Consider the following 20,109-nt stretch of genomic DNA (forward strand, 5'->3'; position numbering starts at 1 on the left):
GGTGATAGTGGTTTGTGGTAGATACGGGAGGTAATTCCTTCTCTGCTCTGAAGAATCAGCTCTGAGTGGTGTCATTGCTACTGGAGACCCAGCAGAGGCACTGCAGTCAGCATCCACTGGCCAGGGGCAGGTGTCCTGCCAATGTGGTGCGGAGATACCCGAAACACCATTGTGTAAAAAAACCCCTTCTTGTTCTTCAAATTAAATATACTGTTTCCAACTAGAAAGCAAACATACTTAGCCATTTCAGCAGAGACAAGTGTCTCTGTGAACTGATAATATCAATGTGATGGCTCTGAGCTCAATTGTTTTTCCCCTGAGAACCTGGTTAAATTGGACTGTCTGTAGTGTCAGTGTTAGCTTACTGATGGCCTTCTAGTTTTCAGCCTTTCCTCTCTGCAATGCACAATGCCTTATAAACGACTGTGGTTTGTTTTTCTTGTGCTCTGTCACCTTTTTCATTGAGATGAAAATTTTCACAGGTCTCGCTAATCTCTTCTGAAATCTGTTCGTATACACGTTACTGTGTCCAGAAGACAGAACTAAATAGGCTGCAGAGCCTTGGTTGTGTTACTGAAAGGGTATGGATCAGGCCACTGTCCTCCCTGCTGTGTTGTGGGGATGTTTTTTCTCACCTGTGTCAACCTTTGAGTTTTCTTTCAAAGCTGTGACTTTTCCAGGCATAGCAGGAGCTGAGGGTCTCCTACAGTGGAGCTGGAGAGCTGTGTTTAGACGGGGAGAACAGGTACGGAGGTCTTGCCTTAATCTGGACCGGGAACAGAGGGGTTAATATTTGTAGTGTCCAGAAGGCACTATACAGAGCTTAAAATAGTCAAGATCAGGATAATTTGGCTTTAAAAACCATCTGGGTCTTGATTCAGTGCTCATTAAAATTCATCATAGCCCTATGATTGGCTTCTGGAAGAATTAAGCAGGGTGTTACACTTCGTAATAGGCACTTTAGGCCTTGTCTAAGAAAGTACATAAATTCATACAATAATGTTAGAAATTGACTTATTTGCTGTAATGTACATCTTAGAATAAGAATCTTTCTAGCACTTGTAGAAGTCAGGGGGAAAAAACTCTGTTTTCAAGGGACTTTGGATTGGATTTGAAGAACAGATGTTACCACGGCCTCTGGAAAGAAGTCTCTCTGGGCAAGTCATCTTTGAGCTGTTCATGCTACAGCAAGCTGTCCGGTTTAGGTACACACATAATTAATTTGGAGGAATTGCAGCTCCTGAGCGTGTAGTGAAAGGTGTAGAAAATCAGATTGCAAACCTAGATGCTGTTATGGAATATTTGGGCCATAAAATGAAAAATGCACGCTGTGTTTATTTAATCAGAAACCTAAATGTATAAAGTAACATCACAAATAGTTTAGATCTTGTACCACTGCATCAACCATAGATGATAGTAGACAAGATGCTTCCATTTGTGACTGCTGTGGAGGAAACTTCCTGATTTCTGGCACTTTTATTATAAAATATGCACTGTTTGGTGTTAACAGAGAAGAAAATACTAATCCTGCTGCTTGCTCCCAAATCAGGAATTTGCAAAGCTCCTTGGGCTTTTGTGTTCTGTTCCAAGTTCTAAATATGTTCTCCCTAAGCTTCTGCAAAATAACAGCCTGAGTGACGTAAAGATGAGCCAATAACTTATTTAAAGAACATCGTCATTTCTTTGTGTGTCATTTAAAGGCATGTTTTTAAAACAGTCTCTTAGAACTCGAGGTCACCTAAATTATCTGGCTACTTCTAATTTGTTGTCTGTGATCACCTCCATAATGGGTTGTGGCTGTTCTTGGGCTGAGATTCCTATTTGTTGAAAGAAGGACATGAAAGAATTTTCCAGATTACTACCCAAGTATTTCTATAGGAACTCTTTGCTTAAGCACTTGGGCACAACTGTTAGCCAGGCTTTCAGTTTTCATCAAAGTTCTGAAAAACCAAACAAGAAAATGCTCATTTTGAGTCTTAACAAGCATTTGTTTTTAAAGGTCACGTGTGGAAATGAACTAATACTTTTTTATTTGAATACATTTCTCTGAATTCATTTATTTATAGAATTTATTTGGCACTCTAGAGAGCACATGAACAAGAAATGTGTTTCTGAATTAGTAGTTGGATGAATGATAATTAAGTAGGAGGTTAACAGAATTTTTTCTTATTTTATGATGCCATCTTCAGAATCCCTAGACATAAGAGACATACCATTGTATTTACAGCTTAAATGGCTGTGGCTTATGTTTCTCCTTTCTTAACTTTATTATTATTCAGAATCTGGATAACGCCTTTAATTTTATAGCTATATATAAGTGGATTAGTTTCTGGTGTTATCTTGAAGAGGACCCTGGTTCATTTGTTCTGCAATGGTTTCACTCCTTACAGCAGCCAGCAGGACCTAGAATTGTTCCAAAGGAAGGACATTTGTTGTGACTGCAGCCAAATGCCAGCAGGTCTGTGTGTCAGGTAGGCTCATGACTCTCTTTAATTTGGACTCCATTAATCATCGGTTAGGCTTTTGGTATGAAAATGTTCTTACAGTCCCAGAAACAGCTGGCATGTTTCAGTGCTTTGTCACACGCATTGCCTGACTGTGCACACATTTTAGTTTCTTATTGTGGAATCTGACAGCGTTAATAGTTGCGCAATGTTTTGGGTAGTTTTGAAATTTTTTTTTAATGGAGAAAATGGTGGTTGGCAGCTTTATTGTGTGCCCACCAGCCTGTGTTCTGCTGAAACAGCATGCCCCAGAGCAACCAGCATCTCATTCTGTCTTATGGTAGTATTCGGGCTGTTAAAAACTGCAGCAGGAGTGAAGACTGGAGGAGAGACCCAAGGATAAAGAAAGCAAAAGACTTAGCTCTAGCTATTAGCAGGAAAGACCAGAGATCACTCTTGGAGGAGGTAGCAATTAATAACTTCTTCTCTTTCCTCTGTTGCAGCAGTTAGTACACAGGATAAGGATGTCACAGCTAACATATTTTTCTACACTATATAAATAAATCTCTAAGTGGTGATTATAACCATTTAATCCTTTGCAACCCATCCTGTGGACTCCAGTGCCTTCAGAGCTCACGGAGATAGGGGAGACTAAGGGTACAGCATTATGACATCCTTGTCTCAGCGGCCAAACAAGAAGGCCCAGTTCCTGCACTTCAGGTAGCTGGCTTCTGAGTTGTGGTGGCATGACTGTTGGTGTGGCTGAGCTGTAAGGCAGGGTGCTGAAACAATCTGAGTTTAAAAATAAATATTAATAATAAATCTAAAAAAGAAAAAGGTTTAAACCTTCACCTACCTCCTATTTCCAGTAAAACCGAAATATTTTGATGCAAGTAGTCATATTGATTATCTGCATGGCATGGTCTGCAGACAGCTGTACAGCGGTACCGGCACAACCAGGGGAGTGAGCTGCAGTCTAAAAGCCCGAATGAGTGGCAGGCAGCAGTGCTCAGCAGTGAGAGGAGAGCCCGTGCTCTGTCCAGCCTCAGCAGCCGGGGGGAGCTGAGATAAATTTTGAATACTCATCCCCACTGCAGTGGTCAACCCTCCCCTCTTCTCTTGGATTCCGCTCTCTGCCCCTGCCAGCTTTCCCCCAAAACACGCTACCCATGCACCGCCGCAGCACAGAGCACCCTCTGCACTCGCTGTAGGGTGGCTGCTCCTGGGAGGGTGACCATGGCACCCCTTCCCCGGTACTGGTGCAGAGCACAGCTCTCCGAGGTGGGCTGCAAGCGCTCAGCTCCCTGCCTCCACAAGGCAGCAAGTGGGACGGGAGCCGCCTGTGCTGCGCAGAGCCACGTGCCTGGATTCTGACAGGCATAAGCTCCAGCCCTCAAATTATTCTGGGCTCTTGAGAGTTGGGTTTGAATGTACCCAGAGGTAGAGAGTGACTAATAACAGCAAATGGCGTTAGACTTTTGCTACCGTTATTTTAGCCACTAGGAATTCTCTGAATTCTGGTTAATACTTTTGCAATAGCTGACTGACCTAGTTACTCGGAACAGGAGCTGTAGTCTGCGTTCCTTTTGCGGCAGCCAGGGATTTCAGTCTGCATTTCTATAGAATCTTTAAGGATTGCAGCATGCTTGAAAAAACAACAGCTTAAGCCGCCCCTGTTCTGTGGGAGTTAAGCGTTGTCACGGTCATTTTACCAGTGTGCAAACTGACTTTCCCAAGGTGACCCGGTGGAGCTGTGGAGAAGGTGGGCTACAGCGCATTCCTGCTGTGATGGTGCCTTCCAGGACGGATTGTCCTGACTCCTGCGGGAAGCAGCAGATACACCTTTGTACAGGGGGGCACGGAATTGTCTGGTGGAGCATGACGTTACTTCTATTATAACCTAATAAGTCTGTGAATTTTTGCAAGTAAAAGATCTGGAAGAAGTGTGAGATGGCTGTGATCCAGGCTGTATTGATATTATCTGCAGGGAATGTCTACCAAGCCACAGGAATTTAACCAGTAGCATAACAGCGTGTGCTGTGTTCAGGTGATCCTCCTGAGCTTTAATTTCAACTTCACATCAGAGTGGGAGTTAACATTTTTTAGAGAGTCTGTTGTTTTCTTACTCTCTTTCAACTGAATCTGCTTTCTTGCCAACGTTCTCAGCTCTCGCTGCCCCGGCCCTGTGTTCTCTGGCAGAATCTGCAGGTCCTCGTGCTGCTTCCTCACGGGCTGTGCTTTGCTCCACCACCACCTGGTTCTGCCCTAGTGCTGACGAGAGCCCGAGGCAGCACAACTTTTCCTCTTCCATGTCACTCAGCGTCCTGTGTATTTGGCAGTTGGCGTGCATGCAGCGGAGAGGGACTCCGCACCACACTGCACTGCCAGACTCGAGCACGGGGACGTGTCCTGGTCTGTAACAGCACACAGTGCTCTGGCAGAGGCGATGAACTTGATAAACCAACTTCCAGTTCTTCAGCTCTGGGGCATTTGTTTTTTATTTTGAATTGGGCCAAAAAAATGGAAACGGGATTAGACTGTAAACCTTGGAGACACCTAGAAGAACGCTGAATGAGCTCAGGCAGTGGGAGAGCAGATGAGGCTTTGTCCTGCAGGGATCTCCAGGGCACTTCATAATGTCAGCAATGCACAGTAAGCAGGAGGACAACCCTAACATTAGAGCTGGCAAGCCAAATAGTGCGCTCTCAAAATTCTCTGCCCGCTTCTGAATGCAATAGCCTTGGGGAAAGGTAGCTAAACTGTAAGCATTTATTTAAAGTGAAACTGCCTCTGGATTGCTGCCTCCTTATCTCCAGCCCTGGCTAATGTCATGTGTTGATTATGAGACTTGCAGACTTGATTCCTATCTTGTGCTTCCTCCCACCGGTTGATGCTGATGCTTTGTGAATTTGTAACACACCACACCCTTTCTCCTAGTGACCCCTTTGTCCCAATTGTTGGCGTATTTTTTCACTTCCCTGGCCAGCTTACTCTGGATTTCAAGAGTCATGGAAGAGGGACTGCAATTCTTTGATGGGAGTGCGTTTGTGCCTCCTAGCAAATCCCAGAGCTTGGAGGAGCTGTGCCAGAAGGTCTAGCTCTGAACCACAGCCTAGCTCCAAGAGTGGAAACTGCCTTAGTTCTTACTGGGATTTCCTGAGTGCATCATCTTTACTGTGCCTTGGTATTAGGCTTCTCATGGAAGCTTTGTTGAAGCAGGATATATTTTTCTTAACAGCTTGCCCAGTTCCTACAAGCTCCAAAGAGGTGGCCAAGTATGTTTCTCCTGGTTGAGGTAGAGGAAAGACATCATATGTGGTAGAGTTGGTCTTGGTCTCTAACTTTTTTTTTTTTTATTTAAGATTAGAAGTTCCCAGTCTTGCCTGTGGCATATCAAAATGTCAACAAATTTTGGGTTTTGTTTGTTTTTTTATTTTTTTTCTTTTTCTCTCACAAAATTCCACTCTGGTAGAGATGAAATGGGCTTAAATGGAATCTGTTGCAGCACCAATGCAAGACATGAGGTGCTGGTGCTTTCCTGACGCAGTGACGTGGATGGGCAGGGTGAGAAAAGAGGCGAGATCAGCAGTTTTGATCTGAAATTTGCTACGCTTTGTGTCTGGGGAGGGAACATGGAATACGGAATGGCCTGGGCTGTGTAGATAAATCATACAGTCTGCGATGCAAGCATTTAGTCAGTGTACCCTGCAGCACTTCTTGCTTGCCAGTTATGGCTGCCGTAGCCGAGACAGACAGGACCTGAATGAGCAACAGAGAGTATAGCAACCGTAGGAGGAGTGGGGTGTGTATGCGTGTGTTTATATAAATGTGCGAGTATAATTATTTATATTATCTTGTGCAATTCTCTAGGTAAGAAGGGAGCAGTGGGCAGGGAAGGAGCAGCTGAAATGTTTAATAAAGGGACAGTCGCTAAAGGGGAAAATTAGAGATGCATCACTTTTACTGGGAAATTTTTCTTCAAAGTGTGTAGGGACCAAACGTGAATAGAAAGACTGGAAAGTGTCCTAATTTTTCACTAAGATTGTAGGTAACAGAGGTTTACACCAACTCAAAGCTGCCTTGGTTTCATCTAAACTTGTGTCTTGACAAGTAAAATCAGTCATCTTCTTGTTCTAGAAGACTTTTTTTAGCACGTAATCTCACGAAACATAATCCTTATGCAAATCTGAAGCCAGTTCCAAGCCTGGGTGACTCCTTGTAGAATATAAATGACGTTTCTTTGTGACGCTCCCCAAATTATCGTTGCATACATGACTCCTCTCCAACTGGCACGTCAGCAAAGCACAGATGCAACAGATGACAATGACAGTTTGAGCTCGCTGTCGCCTTTCCTCCACACCTAGCAGGATTATGCTGTTCCTCATCTCTGATCCTCCACAGAGCTGCTTCTGCCTTGCAAGTTCCAGTCTTTTGGAGAAGGAATGCTGTCCCCCTCTCTTGATTGTAGTTTTTATTTACTACCATTAACATGAACTTTCCCTTTTTTGATTACGCCTGTGTATGGGGCCTGTCCTGTAGGAAGAGACAACCTAATCCCCAGACAGAAAGGAACCTTGCTAACTTTATTTCCTGTAGCCTAGGGATGCTGCTGTGAGGTAGCAGGCGGGAAACCTCAGTCTCTTTGGCAGGCTCTGGCAGGCAAGGACCTGCAGTGTAATGTAGAAGTGGTGACTGCAATTTCAGGAAGCAGCCTTCCACGATTTAGCTAGCAGGTCTGGAAATAAGGATTATGAACCTCAGACCATCGGCTATAATGCCAGGGTTTCCTTCATGTTCTCTATACAAACCCCAGTTCTGTTCCTTCTCCATAATATTACTGTGGATCTTGTTCATTCCAAGTAGATCTGTGACTCTGGTCGTTGTACAAAGACACTGCAGCCTAGTGAGGCAGGATGAATAGGTGGGAAGGAAAATGGGAATGGGGGAATGTGGCAAAAAGGTCCCTGGGCTGGCTCTCTTGGACAAGCCACTCCAGCAGAAATGATGACAGCCTAATGATTATTTATGATGAACTTTAAGGTCCCTTCCAACCCAGACTATTCTATGATTCTATAATTTGTAGCATGTCATTAATTTATTTATTTTAAGGATGGTTCAACAAAACAAATGTTAAAAAAAAAAAAAAAAAACCATGGGGGTGGATTTTTGAGGCTTTTATCTTTGCTCTTTGGACCTAAAAATATCTTAGGGTTAAGCCAGCATTGTTAGAGGTTTGGAGAGGCCAAGAATTCTCTTTATTTGCTGTGGAGAAAGAGCAGCTGATGGGTTTGCTGACATGAACTCTGATCTCTGCTGGGTGTAATCCCCAAGGTGTCCTCTAATGATGCCCCCTTCCACCTCTGCCCTACTTGTGGTGGAGCTGGTGTCCTAGTGAACACAAGTCAAGCTGCTTGGGGAAATGCCTGTTTCCAGGAGGCAGTACACCCCCAGGCACGGCACAGGCAGCGCAACAGGATCATAGGGTGATACTAGACTTCAGCCCTCGTAGCACTGACTCATGCTGGGCGAGCGATAGGGGAAAAGTAAAAATGCCAGGTCATGTGCTGCTCATCTGCAATGCAAATAAATTAGTGAATTTTTCTGTCGCCAGCCATATAGGAAGCAATCAAAGCTTTCCTGCCGGGAGTGACAAGGAATTGGTGGCAGGTCCTGAAATCTGCAGCCAGGCGACACAGACGGAGATGTCGGGATTCGTCAGAAAGCGCAGCAGCTCCAGGCCCCGAGGCTGCGGAGCCGAGAGAGAAGAGCTAACGAGCAAGTTGGAGCTTTAATAAGTCAGCAGTGAAGTGAGGGGGGTGTGTAAAAAAGGGTGGAGGGGAATGAGAGGTGATCTCCCCAAGGCTCTTGCCTGGTACCCAGCAAACCTCAGCGCCCAGGTGTGACTGTGAGCCCTTTCTGTCATCCCCTCTAGGGGCCAAAAAAGGAGAAGACGGTGAGGAGAAGGCAAGATGGTCCCAAGAGGCTCTGCTGTCGGCATCTGTCGTTTTCTTTGGAAAACAAATCTGAGGCTTCTCCACGCTGAGTGCTTCTGTGTCCCATCTACTACCACGCCCTGAAATCAAACTCGGCAGTTTGGGTGAACCAGGCACTGTACAAACATGTCAGACTTGCCTCCACCCCTTTTTCTTCTCCCGCGTTCTCCTGCCGTCTTTCTCGCTCAAGTTTATCGGCGTGTCAGCGGATTCCAGTGGCAGAGCGTTCCCACCTCACCTTTGGTCACGGAGCAATGAGGAGTCAGGGGTAAGCTCCCTCCTGCAGATTCGGGGATCGACACTGACTTGCTTGCTTGCTTTAAAGCAGTAACACCATCGTCCTAATGGCCGCTGTTCCATGCGATTTGTTTCCTCTGTTTACAGAGGACTAGGTTTGTCAGTTCAAACTAACGTCTCCACTCCCCAGTGGCTGTGCTGCTGCGGCTTAACCCCTTCCCTTCGGAGCTAAGCCTTGCCACCACCAAGGACGAGCGTAATGATCACACGTGTGTTGGCAGTGCCAGCCTTGGGCAAAGTCAGAGGGGAATGGTTTGGGGGGTCATACAATTTTTTCTATCAAGGGATGGTTCTGGAAGGGAAGAAAAACCAGGAGCTGGATTCCTTTGGGAAGGAGTTTACTTCATCTTTACTCCTATAGCCCAGCAACACCATCCTCCAATCGGCTTTGCTGCATGACAGCGGGAGAGTTTCCCTCCAGACCCTTCTTTCTCCTCTCACTTGGAATTGTCCTCTACCGACATTGTTGCAGCAGGACTACCAGTAAGATCTTGTTTTTTGCTTTCCAGTGACTTTTAGGTGGGCCAGTGTACGGGTCTGTGGTGCCTGGGGTCTAGGGATTTAGCCTATTGACACTCAAGATGATGGGGAATGTGGAGAGGAAAATTCATTGTTGAAGCTTGCAGAGTGATGCTCTTAAAACATTGGGGTGAAGAAGGGGTTAAAATTACTCTGGATGATGCTTGTGAAAGCAGACAGCATGTCAGAAACGTGCATGTTCATTGCTTTTATGGGAAACATGGCAATATTTCCTCTTAAGTCTCTTGTATCTGCAAGGACCCTCACTGTATCTTCTGGAGAGGTCTAATTGACTCGAACCCCCTCGGTCGCTGCTCCTGACCTGGCTGCCGTGCCAGCTGAGATCCTTTCAGCACACCTACTGAAGCTACCTTGTAGTACTCATGTGTGTATGGGTGCGTGAGTGTATTTTGGCGATCTGAAAGCTGGCTAATCTCCTCCTATTTCAGTCACAAACTACAATTCTATTGGGCATTTGTACTTAATTATTTTTGCCAGGTGGTAACCAACAGATACAGCCAGGTTTTTACAGCTACAGAAAACAGTCCTGTCTGTTAATGTTTGCTGATGTGTTTGCTTTCTTCTTTGCCAGGACATTAATGCTTTAATGTATTTGGGGACAGAGTACTGAAAAAAACAGAAGAGAAGTTTGTGGCTGGTGAGTGCAAGTTCTCAGGTGAGACTTGGGGGATGTATGTAGAGCGAGATACTTGCTGAGTTTTCCTCTGCTTTTCTGAGTTTTGTGCTTGGGTGAAACCTGAGTCAGCCCCTCCACAGCTGCTGAGGAAAGGAGTTTTTAACTCTGCTGCATGGCTCTTCCCTGTCCCACTGAAAAGTCTCATTCTTGATGGTGTGATGAAGCTGTATATTGATTTTAACGTTCTGCACTGCCTTGGTATGTACATCCTGTGCACTCAGTGTGAGGAATGGTTTATGTATCTAGTAGCAAAGCTGATCAAATAGTGAAAGGAGCTATCAGCAATAGTAACTGTGCTTCCAGGTGGAAAGTCTGTTCCCTGTACAGGGGTTGTTTCTGTCTAGATGGGTGTGAGTGAGTATGTATGTACTGGAAAAGAGTATCCTGGATCCTGCTGCCAAGGCTTGCAAAAGTGAGAAATGTAACACTTGCTTGGTCACAAAATGGTTTCATTCTCAAGGAGAAGCACTGTAAAAGTTCGGGTGTCCTGCCTCCAATCAGGAAAAAAAAAGAGCACTTTTTAACCTATTTCTGTGATGTGCTTAGGGAAATTCACAAGCAGAGAGAAGAGTTAAATATTTTGTGCAAATTGCTTAAAACAGTTGGACTAGCCTACACCCTGACCAACTGCAAGTCGAAACTCAGCCAGGTTCCAAGTTCTGCATTGCACATCATGGTTTCTTGAGGGTACTGACAGAGGTACTGCTGAAGTTTCACCTCACTTAGAGCTGCACATCAGTTCTGTGCAGGCACGGGTCAGCAAGGGCAGCTGAAGGCTAACCAGTACGTTGTGCTGCACATAGCTGGAGAGAGTACCGCAGGCTTAAAGATCTTGCCAAGGGAGGTTCTGGACTGAGGGACCAGTTTTCTTGTCTTTTGCTTCTGCACCAGTCTCACTGGCTTCCAAGTTATTGCATAGACTCAGTGGAGGACTGAGGAATCAGGACTTGGCTGACACAGGTCTTGTTTTTAAGGAATTGCTCAGTATGGTTTCTAAAGTTGCAGGAGGCTCACCGTGTGGCTTGAGGGCTAATGCACTGAGACTGGATCATGAGTGGTGATGATGATGTTCTGAGGCTGACCTTCCATTTGTCTGGCATAAGAGAGCAGTGTGAATGTAGGGTGACAGCAGACTAAAAGTTCAAATCTATTTCCTTCCAAAAAAAAGTAAATCTCAGGAAATTACGTTTGCTCTAGGGCTGAGCCATTTTAACTTGTAGTGGTAGTGATTAGATTATTTTGTAATGAACAGATGAACAGGGTGTAGCTGTAGACAATAACAGTTATTTATCTTGTGTTATGAGTGCACCTCAGGTTTTAATGTATGGAGGGCTGTGTGAATGTTTGTACTCATGGCATGTGTTTTTTCCTTTCCAAACAGAGCAGAATAACTGATACTCCCTAGGAGAAGACTTGTCTGTTACAATTTAAATTTCTATATTGGTGCTGGCAGCAGTGAGTAGGAAGGCACTGAGAGTCAGCCAGGTTGAGGGGTTTAAGCTAGTCTGTCTCCTCCATGTTTTGGGGCACACTGTCTGGGCTGCAGTTTTCCCATCAGTTATCCTGTGGGGATAACACAACTAAACTGCCTTGCAGGCTGTTGACAGCAGTTAAATATGTACGTATCTCACTTTGGGAGAACATGGTGATCATAAATAGGGACTAAGATTCTTTAGTGCTGTTTGGAAGGAAGTTTTTAACTCTTGCCTCTGTACTTGGGTGGTCAGGGGAATGATGGGGGTGTCTCTGCCAGCCCTTTGCCATGCTGCTGGATGGAGGACTGCGATCCAGGACGTGTGTGGTGGCCAGTGCCTGGGCTGGGGCAGGTCTGCTTGCCAGTAATCGGCCACGCTCACCGAGTGTGCGGCTCGCTTGGCTCCTGCCTGGTGCTTCCCTACAGTGAAGTCTGTTCCATGCACATTTGCAGAGCTACAGCTTCCCTCTCGTAACCCAATGTGCCAGAGGCAGCCAGCTCTGCGATCCGTGACGTGGCATGGAGGAGCACAGGGAGGTTACAGTGCTCAGATGGAGCCGCAGGACGTGGCACCCCGTGTTCTGAAGCGCTTTGAAGCAGCGTGTTCCCCAGATGCAGTCTTGGCTCCTTTGTCTGCCATGTGACCCGGCATGCCAGATGTGGCCCCTTGCGCTTGTCCCAACATAACCTCCTATCTGATACGTAAGATACTGCTATTTATGTGAATTTTTGGAGACAGAACCTTAAACGTTCTTACTCTAATCTTGGTAGTATTTTTATGCTCATTTTGAATGGATCTGTCGCACAAGACAGTGGAGAGTGAAGCCCCATATCCTTCAAGCCCCATCTTGAAGCTCTTCGGTATCCTGGATTAAGAGCAAAATACAGCCACTTGTTTTTAACTCTGCTGCATCCTTCATGGCAAAATAAAGCAAATAAACCCGTTTGAACCACTGCAGTTACTCTTGGGATGTGGAACCGTGAAGTGTGTATGTGCGAGGCAGGTGTCAGAGACGCAGTGCTGTATGGTTTTGTATATCCAGAGCAGGACACAGTCACATCCAGTGTTCAAAAGGTGGGGAGAAAGGGTCATAGCTGTTACAGTGGCGTATGTCTCAGCCTCATGACCCACAGCACACATCCTGCTGGCTTTGGGTGAAGAGGACGAGTTGCAGCCTTCTCTTGGTGCTGCAGTGGTATTTGCTAGTTGTAACCCTCTCGCAAACCAAACACAGATGGGAAGAGGCTAATCTTACAATGAAGGCATTGGATTGCAATTGAGGTTTGGGTGTGCTTTGTGTCTGTGCAGCTGGTTTCTGTCGTCGTGTCTAGACCTACGTGCTGGTGTCAAGATCAAACATGTGGTCAGAGCGTGTCTTGGCTCCCACAGGTGCTGTGCAACCGTGGAAGGTGTGTTGGGCCTGAATCTGGCCTTAAGATGAAGTTAAAAAGCAGCCAGGAGACATACCTGGAAGCTCTCTCATGTTTGCTAATCTAGACATAGCTTAGAAGAAACCGAGCTAGTAATTTTTTTTCTGTCTCATCTGCAAATGAGGATAATAATTCCTTTTCCTTACCTTTTGTCTGTTTAGATGAAACCTCTGGAGGGTGGGGCCTGACTTCAGAGACCGACACAATGGGACAGTGACTTTAGCTGGGATTTCTAGGGGACTGTAAATAATGGAAAACTTTTATTGTTCGTAAAGGAAAAAAAAAAGCCTATTAGCATCTGGGACATGCCTGTACTGGTTTCAGAAAGTTCAAGAGGTCTTTTCTTTACAAGCGCTTTTATATGTCCCAGAATGAATTTGGTCTAGTATAGCTAAAACACACCCAGAAGTATGTCACTGAGCAGCGTCCAAAACAAGCTTCGCAAATAGGCGTTCACTGTGTTTCAGATTTTAGTCCTAATTTATGAGCAGAAATGTATCAGGGGAGAAAGAGGCAGCGCCATAGCCTTTAGACCCTGTTCAGTGGAGGCATGGCAAAAAATGTCAAGCGGTTGTGTTCTTTTTCTCATTTGTCAAAAATAAACCCACCAATGTAACAAATATGTCTCCCCCTAAGATTATTTCTAATGTAATATTAATCTGTGTGCTCATGTGTGTGTTTGGGCACGATTTGGAGCATTACATCAGTTTGCTGTGCTGCTAGTTCACCCCAACACATAGCTTTGCTTTTGGGGGCTGATGAGGGAGCGAGGGAAGTGGAAGGAAAGAACTTGAAATAGGGGAAGTGATAGCACAGCAAGCAAATGTCCACTCTAGGAGGAAAAAAAAGTACCTAAACCAGTATTTCTAAAACTAGAATTGCAGACAAATGTGGAAGGTGTCATCGTGACAAGGCTCTGCGCTCTGAGATCCCATTTCAGATTTCAGACCGTTTTGCTGTTCTTTCCCCCTTTTCACTCACCCTTTGTTGTCATTTCTTGCTGCGTGAAGTCACGTTTAGATTTGTAAACTCCTCAGGGAGGAGGGAACCTGTCTGCAAACTGCTATGAGTTTATGGCTTGTTATAAATAACAATCAGGTCGTAAACCTCAGGAGAGTAATCGTGAGGATCTTAGGAGGAGCGGAATACAGGGAAATGCCATGTGTGCACAGTCACACATACATGGGGATGAGCACACGCGTACGTGCGTACAACATGCATTGAGAATGGCCTATTTAATATGCACTGCATCTGAAATGTTTTATGTGACAGTAACTTGCAGAGCAGAGTATAAAAATGCTCCCTTTAATTGGTGGGTTCTCTGGGATCTTCATCTTCCCACTCCAAGCTCAGTCTGCACGTTGCAGTTCCTCAGGTCCTGTGGAAAGAGCTCTCCTCCCCCCTCCTCTCGTAGCTGGCCAGAGTAGTTTGGCGTATCAGCTGAGCGAGTGCTTCAAAATCATGGGAACTGCTTTCTTCAGCCCAGGGACCGAGCGTTATCTCTTGTCCGGGGCGGGAGGAATGTAGCAAGCTGCGTCCCGATCTCTGATAGCAACGCAACAAGCGCTGATGCGCGAGTTCAGTCGCTGCAGCAAGGAGGGGGAGGGAAAGCTTATTTTTAACTGGAAACTACACAAGTGAGACTGAAGTAGCTCTCTGCTGTCTTCCTGTCATCAAGTGTATGTGTGAGCACACGAGGGTACGAACATATTTCCGTGCAGTGCGTGTACGCTAAGGGCGTGTGTAACTGTGCGTGTGCAGGGTGGAGGCAAGTCGGGTGGAAGGACAGTGCATGCCGGCTGCTTTGTCTGGGTGTTTGAACTCGCGTGTTCTACCGAGCCATTCCTGATAACATTTTTTCAGTGGGGCTGATTCTCTGCTGTGCCCTGCTCCTTGGGTTGCCGGTCTCCCAGCCATTCCTCTTTCCCTTCCTAACTCATTCCCCTTTCTCTCTTCCATCCTTAATCCTCCCACCCCTTCCTCTCCTCTGAGCCTGACCCTTCTCTCTTCTCGCCCCTCCTTCCCAGCCGATCCCTCCCCCTGCTCTGGATCTGCTGGCTGTGGGATTTTTTCTCATGCTCACTGGCAGATGTGACAGCTTTTGGAACTGTATCATCTAGGAACAGCTATATCTGGAGTTGACAAATCTAACGTGGTTTCCCAGGCAGCAGGAATGGATCGCTGAGAGAATTTCAATCTCCGACTGCTTTTGTCTTGTGGTAGTGACTTTTATTATTTATGTTTGTGACATTTCTTACAGTACAGTTGTCAGCAGTGAATGAAAGACTAAAGTCTAGTAGATTATTATAAAATCAGTGTCACAGTATTTATATTATTGTATTAAAGGGATGCTGTCTACGTTTAAATACAGGTTTGGCTTGATTTACAGAATCTTAAATGTGTAAAATGTTCTTATGAATTTCTTACTGAATTAGAAAAGGCCTGTTTTATGTATTTTATTTAAACATTCTGTAGCTGGATATCGGAAATACAAGTAAATAGCTCTTGCATGAAAACCACAAAGTGAAAGGAGACTGGTTAAATACAGACCTCAGTGAAATGCAAAACCTACACAGATTATTACAACTCATTGGATTTCAAATATCTATTTTTAGTGTATGAATTTAATTTGATGTTAACGCAGTGTACCTTTAAACCACCTGTCTGATATGGCAATGTCTTTATAACCAAAGATTGATGCTGACCATATAAATCAAGTGTCATTGGATACCCAGGGGTATGTTGTATTTGGAGTTGATTACATTTTCTTGTTTTTAAGATGTCTATTATAAACCATTAAGGTAGATGCAGGCCATGTCAGCTAGTGACCCTAAAATTTGGCCATGAACTTAGTAGATGCTTCTCTCTGGGTTTAGGAAGCGTGCTTTTATATGTAAGATCTAAGTGTAGTCCAGGTGTTGATTGACAGGTATAGGGATTTAATGTAAACATACAAGTGTAATGTTTATGCTTATGCAAACTGATATGCTGGCGGAGAGCCACTGTTCTATTTGGGGCCAAAACATCACCTGGGCTTTAAAAATTTGCATTTTGAAATAGTTTAGCTAGAATCTTTCTTCCCGTGGTGAAATGATTGAAATGTTCAGAAAACAGTTGATGCTACAAGTGCTAATGGTTGTGGTATTCGTAACACCCCATTTTACAGGACCCCTTGCCACCTGAAGCAGTTAAAGAGCAAACTTGCAAGACACTCTGTGCTATGCCCTGAATATCTTCTCCTTACGAAGATGAGATGAGGAATGAAGCTGTGAGAGTAGGAGCAGGAGAAGGAAAGATACTGGTTAAAATAGTAACATCGCTCTGTCTGGAAATGCCCCTGTTCTGGTGGATCAAGTAGCTGTCATGACTGACATGTAGTCAACGATTCAGAACTGAAGCACTTGATGGAATACTAGCGATATGCTTCCTGCTTTCCTTGGAGGCTGTGAAAGCTCCTCAGTAGCACCAGCTGTTGGTTTGAATTGTACTAACACCATGAGCTATTAGAATATTTTTCCTTTCCAGGACTCTCTGCACTTTTTTCCTTACCAGAATTACCCCATTGCTTTAGTCTTGATTATTAGTTAGTATGCAGCACCTAAGGGGCCTTCGAGTTGAATCACTGTGTTCGAGTAGCAGCTATACAGACCTGGAGCACAGATGCTCTTCCCATAAGCTCTCCATTGAGATGTATTTGGGTTTTCCTCGGAACATATTCTGAGCAAAGATTATTCTGGCTGCAAAACCTCTTCTAGGCAGAGCAGTTGCTTCCAGCTTCTTTTGTAAGTGGTTTTTTAGTTGCCTAACCTTTTGCTTTCTTTTTCAGCTGTAAGGTATCTTTAGTAGGCTTCTGGCATGGTATTGCAGTAGACATTGTCAGTGTGTGAAGTCTGTATTTCACCGAGGACGGATTGCACGATTGGGGGTGTAGATGGTGTAAAGGTCCTTCTGCCCCATACAGACACTTCCCATCCCAGTGAACTACAGGATCCTGGTAACCAAATTTTAAGCCAGTGTGTATGAGCCTAGCACTAGGAAGCAAAGTCATTGCTCATCTGGTGGCTGTACTTTACTCCCTAATCAGGTTTTAAGTGGAACAACCTGGAAAATGTTTGACATGTATTTCACTGTGGGGGAAAAAAGCACGAGGTGTGCTGATTTTTTGAGACCAGCGTCCTCTAGAAGTGTGCTCATGTCTGCACCACAACATGTTGCCTCTGTGTGTTCTGTGTCTCTGACCCTTGTAAATATTTATTCAGCACAAATTGCTGGAAGCTGAGGTCCTGTACAGGGGAAGAGTGATCACTACAAAATTGAAGATCAAGTGGCAAAACCCCTCTACTTGCTGTTCAGGAAGAGGTGGCATTCATTGCTTTAGGCAGTATTAGTGAGAGACAAATAATATTAAAGATGTGAGTGGAAAGGGAAGAGCACATAAGCATTTTTTTTTTTCTACTAGCAGATAGTGGCTTTAAAGATACCTGTACAGCTTTTTCCCAAGCACTGAACTAGTCTCTGTTTGTCTCTGCTCCTTTATGGCTCTCATTGTGCAGTTCATCCTGTGCATTGACAGAAAGCATCTTGGAGAGGAGATGATGAGCTCTGGGGCACGCCATTTCCATGGCATCCACAGAACAGTAATCTGCCCATTAAATGTGTTTCTCCAACAGCAAATAGGAAAATGTAACATGGTGTATTTGTAACTTTAAAGCCATCAAACCAGTCAGTAGAATCATGGAACGATTCAGGGGAGAGGAGTCCTCAAGAGATCTGTAGTCCAACCCCCTGTTCAAAGCAGGGTCTGCTCTGAGGGTCAGACCAGGTTGCTCAGGGCTTTGTCTTCAAGAAAAAACTCACTCTTGAAAACCTCTGAGGATGGAGACTGCACAGCCTGCCTGGGCAACCTGCTCCAGTGCTGGACCCTCCTAATCACAGAACAGTTTCTCCATCTGTCCAGTCAGGACCTCTCTTGTTTTGATTTATGCCTATCGTCTCTGACTCCCACCACTCTCCACTGTGGAGAACCTTTCTCTCCACAGAAAATCTCTCTACCTCTGAACTATTTCTTCATGGAAAGAGTAACTTCCCCCTTACCCCATTTTCCCTGTCTGTCTTTTGTGAAGAGGTTGTGTCCATCCATCACAGTTCTCCACTTATTCAAGCTTTCCCACCTCTGTGACTGTTTGCAGAGCTCTTATTCTTCATTTTCCTTCATACCTTCCCAATTTCAAAAAGGTGTAAAACTTTTGACTTTCTATCTATCTACATCTCTTTTTTTTTCTTTTTTTTTTTCTTCTATAAAGTCTAAACACAGATTTTAATGTCTCTTCTGTTTGGGTATATTTAAGTGTTAGCTGGTTTTAGCTTGTTGCAATTGTAATGGCTGTTCACACAAACTGTCTCTCTCAGCCCCCAAGGGAAAGGAATCTTAGTTTTTAATTTTAGCTTCTTCAGCTACCTGCTGACAGAGTTTGATTTCCACCTACCACCACTTCTCTCTCTCTCTCTCTCTCTCTCTCTCCCCCAAGCTCTCTAACCTAGAAAAACTGAGATCCAAAATCAGTCCTTTGGGCAACAACTTTGTTGTCTTTAAATGGGAATCCAATGTATATTACTTACTTGGAGTGACCAGTGAGAAGGCACCCTAATCCCTGTTCCTAACCACCCTTCACCCCAGGCTTGTAGTGGAGTCAACACCATCTAACTGGCTGGACTCCAAAGCCTGTAAAATATAAATATGTATCTCTCATATATATTTAAAACATTTGTATTGGGCGATAAGAATTTGTAGAAATAAAGGAAGCCAAGTAGTAGGAGTTCAGCCGTAGACGTAACAGGCGCCTGTTTCTTTTCTGAAATAGGAGCAGTGTTTCACAGTGGTCAGAGCACTAGAAAGGTCACTAGAAATCCCAGCTAAGCCACTGGCCTGCTCGGTGGTCTTGAGCAAGTAATTGCTCTCTTGTTACTTCTGTTTCCTCATCTGTAAAAGCAGATAATCAACTCCTGTTAAAGTGCTGTAGCTGGAGAATGTTCTTAATACAATGCAGTTAACTTATATAACGAACACGTGATAGTACTGATGGGGCATATCGGACCTCGACATGTAAGAGCACTGATGGCATTGCCTTCTCTGATTTAGGCATCATGTTCCGCAAGAAGAAGAAGAAACGCCCGGAGATCTCATCTCCACAGAACTTTGAGCACCGTGTCCACACTTCATTTGACCCAAAGGAGGGTAAATTTGTGGGCCTGCCACCTCAATGGCAGAATATTCTAGACACGCTGAGGCGTCCCAAACCAGTGGTAGACCCTTCGAGGATCACGAGGATGCAACTCCAGCCTATGAAGGTAAGGGAGGAAGCCTGCACTTTCCTGTCCCTTGGACTTCCCTCTTCCTTGGGGAAGCCCAGGTTGAGGCAGTGTTTCCATTGCCCCATACGTATTTAAAAGGGTCTAAGGGTGGGATCTGTAAGGAATTCAGTGGGTAGCAGGGTCTCGGCTTTGCTAACATGGTCTTTTTTTTGAAGTGGTAGTAACTTCATCCGAAATAAGGACGGTCGTACCCTTGACTGCTGTAGTGTCACTGTTGAAATAACCGGCTGGCTGCCTCTCGCTGTAAGGAGGACCTGTGAAAGCTCCTGTGGTAGCGGACAGGGCCTGGGATGTGTTCAGCTGTTGTACAGGGAAGCGAAGAGGAGAATTCGTGAGAGACCTGTTTTAGCTTGTTTGTCATTCCCGTGGGTGAGCAAATTTGGTTGGTAATGAAGTTGACAGGGAAGCCTGAGTGGGAGAGAGCGGGGTAGCACCGGCTCACTGTTCATGGATGGCTAAGTGAATGAGAGGCAACAGGGAGCAGGACTGAACCAGGGTTTAGGCTAAAAGGGTTCAGAAACCAGCCTTTTAACAGAAAGTGGGGCATAGTAAACAGGAGGATGTCCTTAAAGCAAGTCCTTCAGTAAGGAGAAACAAGTTACTGACTCTTGTAGATGGGTGAATTTAGATGCTCTCTTGCTTGGGTGGCTGTTGATAATGGCATCTGTAGACGGTGTGTGCTCATAAGTGACTGCAGGGACCTGCTGTGTGAGGAGAGGCAGATTCGCGGTGATCCCTTGGAAAAGGAAATGAAAAATGGTGACGGAATTATCGTGTTTTAAGTCTTGCTAGCTTGTGGGAAGTTTTTGTTCCCGTTAAAAAAAAACCCTACAGGGGCCTAAAAACTGAAAGGTAGATTGTAAAATAGAGACGTTACTGCTT

General features: G+C 44.9%; 1 protein-coding gene across 8 annotated transcripts in view; it reads left to right on the forward strand.

Annotated features, from left to right (window-relative positions):
- The first annotated feature begins 5,676 nt into the window (after window positions 1–5,676).
- Window positions 5,677–20,109, forward strand: part of PAK6 (p21 (RAC1) activated kinase 6) — a 30,217-nt gene continuing 15,784 nt past the window's right edge. For 2 of the 8 annotated variants that reach the window (XM_026850254.1, XM_026850258.1), the window contains exon 1: window positions 19,000–19,203. In XM_026850254.1, the coding sequence (XP_026706055.1) occupies window positions 19,000–19,203 (204 nt within the window). Of the gene's footprint in view, window positions 5,763–8,376; window positions 8,706–8,731; window positions 9,218–9,845; window positions 9,912–14,587; window positions 15,075–16,616; window positions 16,638–18,994; window positions 19,204–20,109 lie in introns of those variants that run through there. The other 6 variants (XM_026850252.1, XM_026850255.1, XM_026850253.1 and 3 more) reach the window with 6 other exon arrangements.

This window comes from Athene cunicularia (assembly GCF_003259725.1).
Source record: "Athene cunicularia isolate RWA chromosome 5 unlocalized genomic scaffold, athCun1 chr5_part2, whole genome shotgun sequence".
Classification (NCBI taxonomy): Eukaryota; Metazoa; Chordata; class Aves; order Strigiformes; family Strigidae; genus Athene; species Athene cunicularia.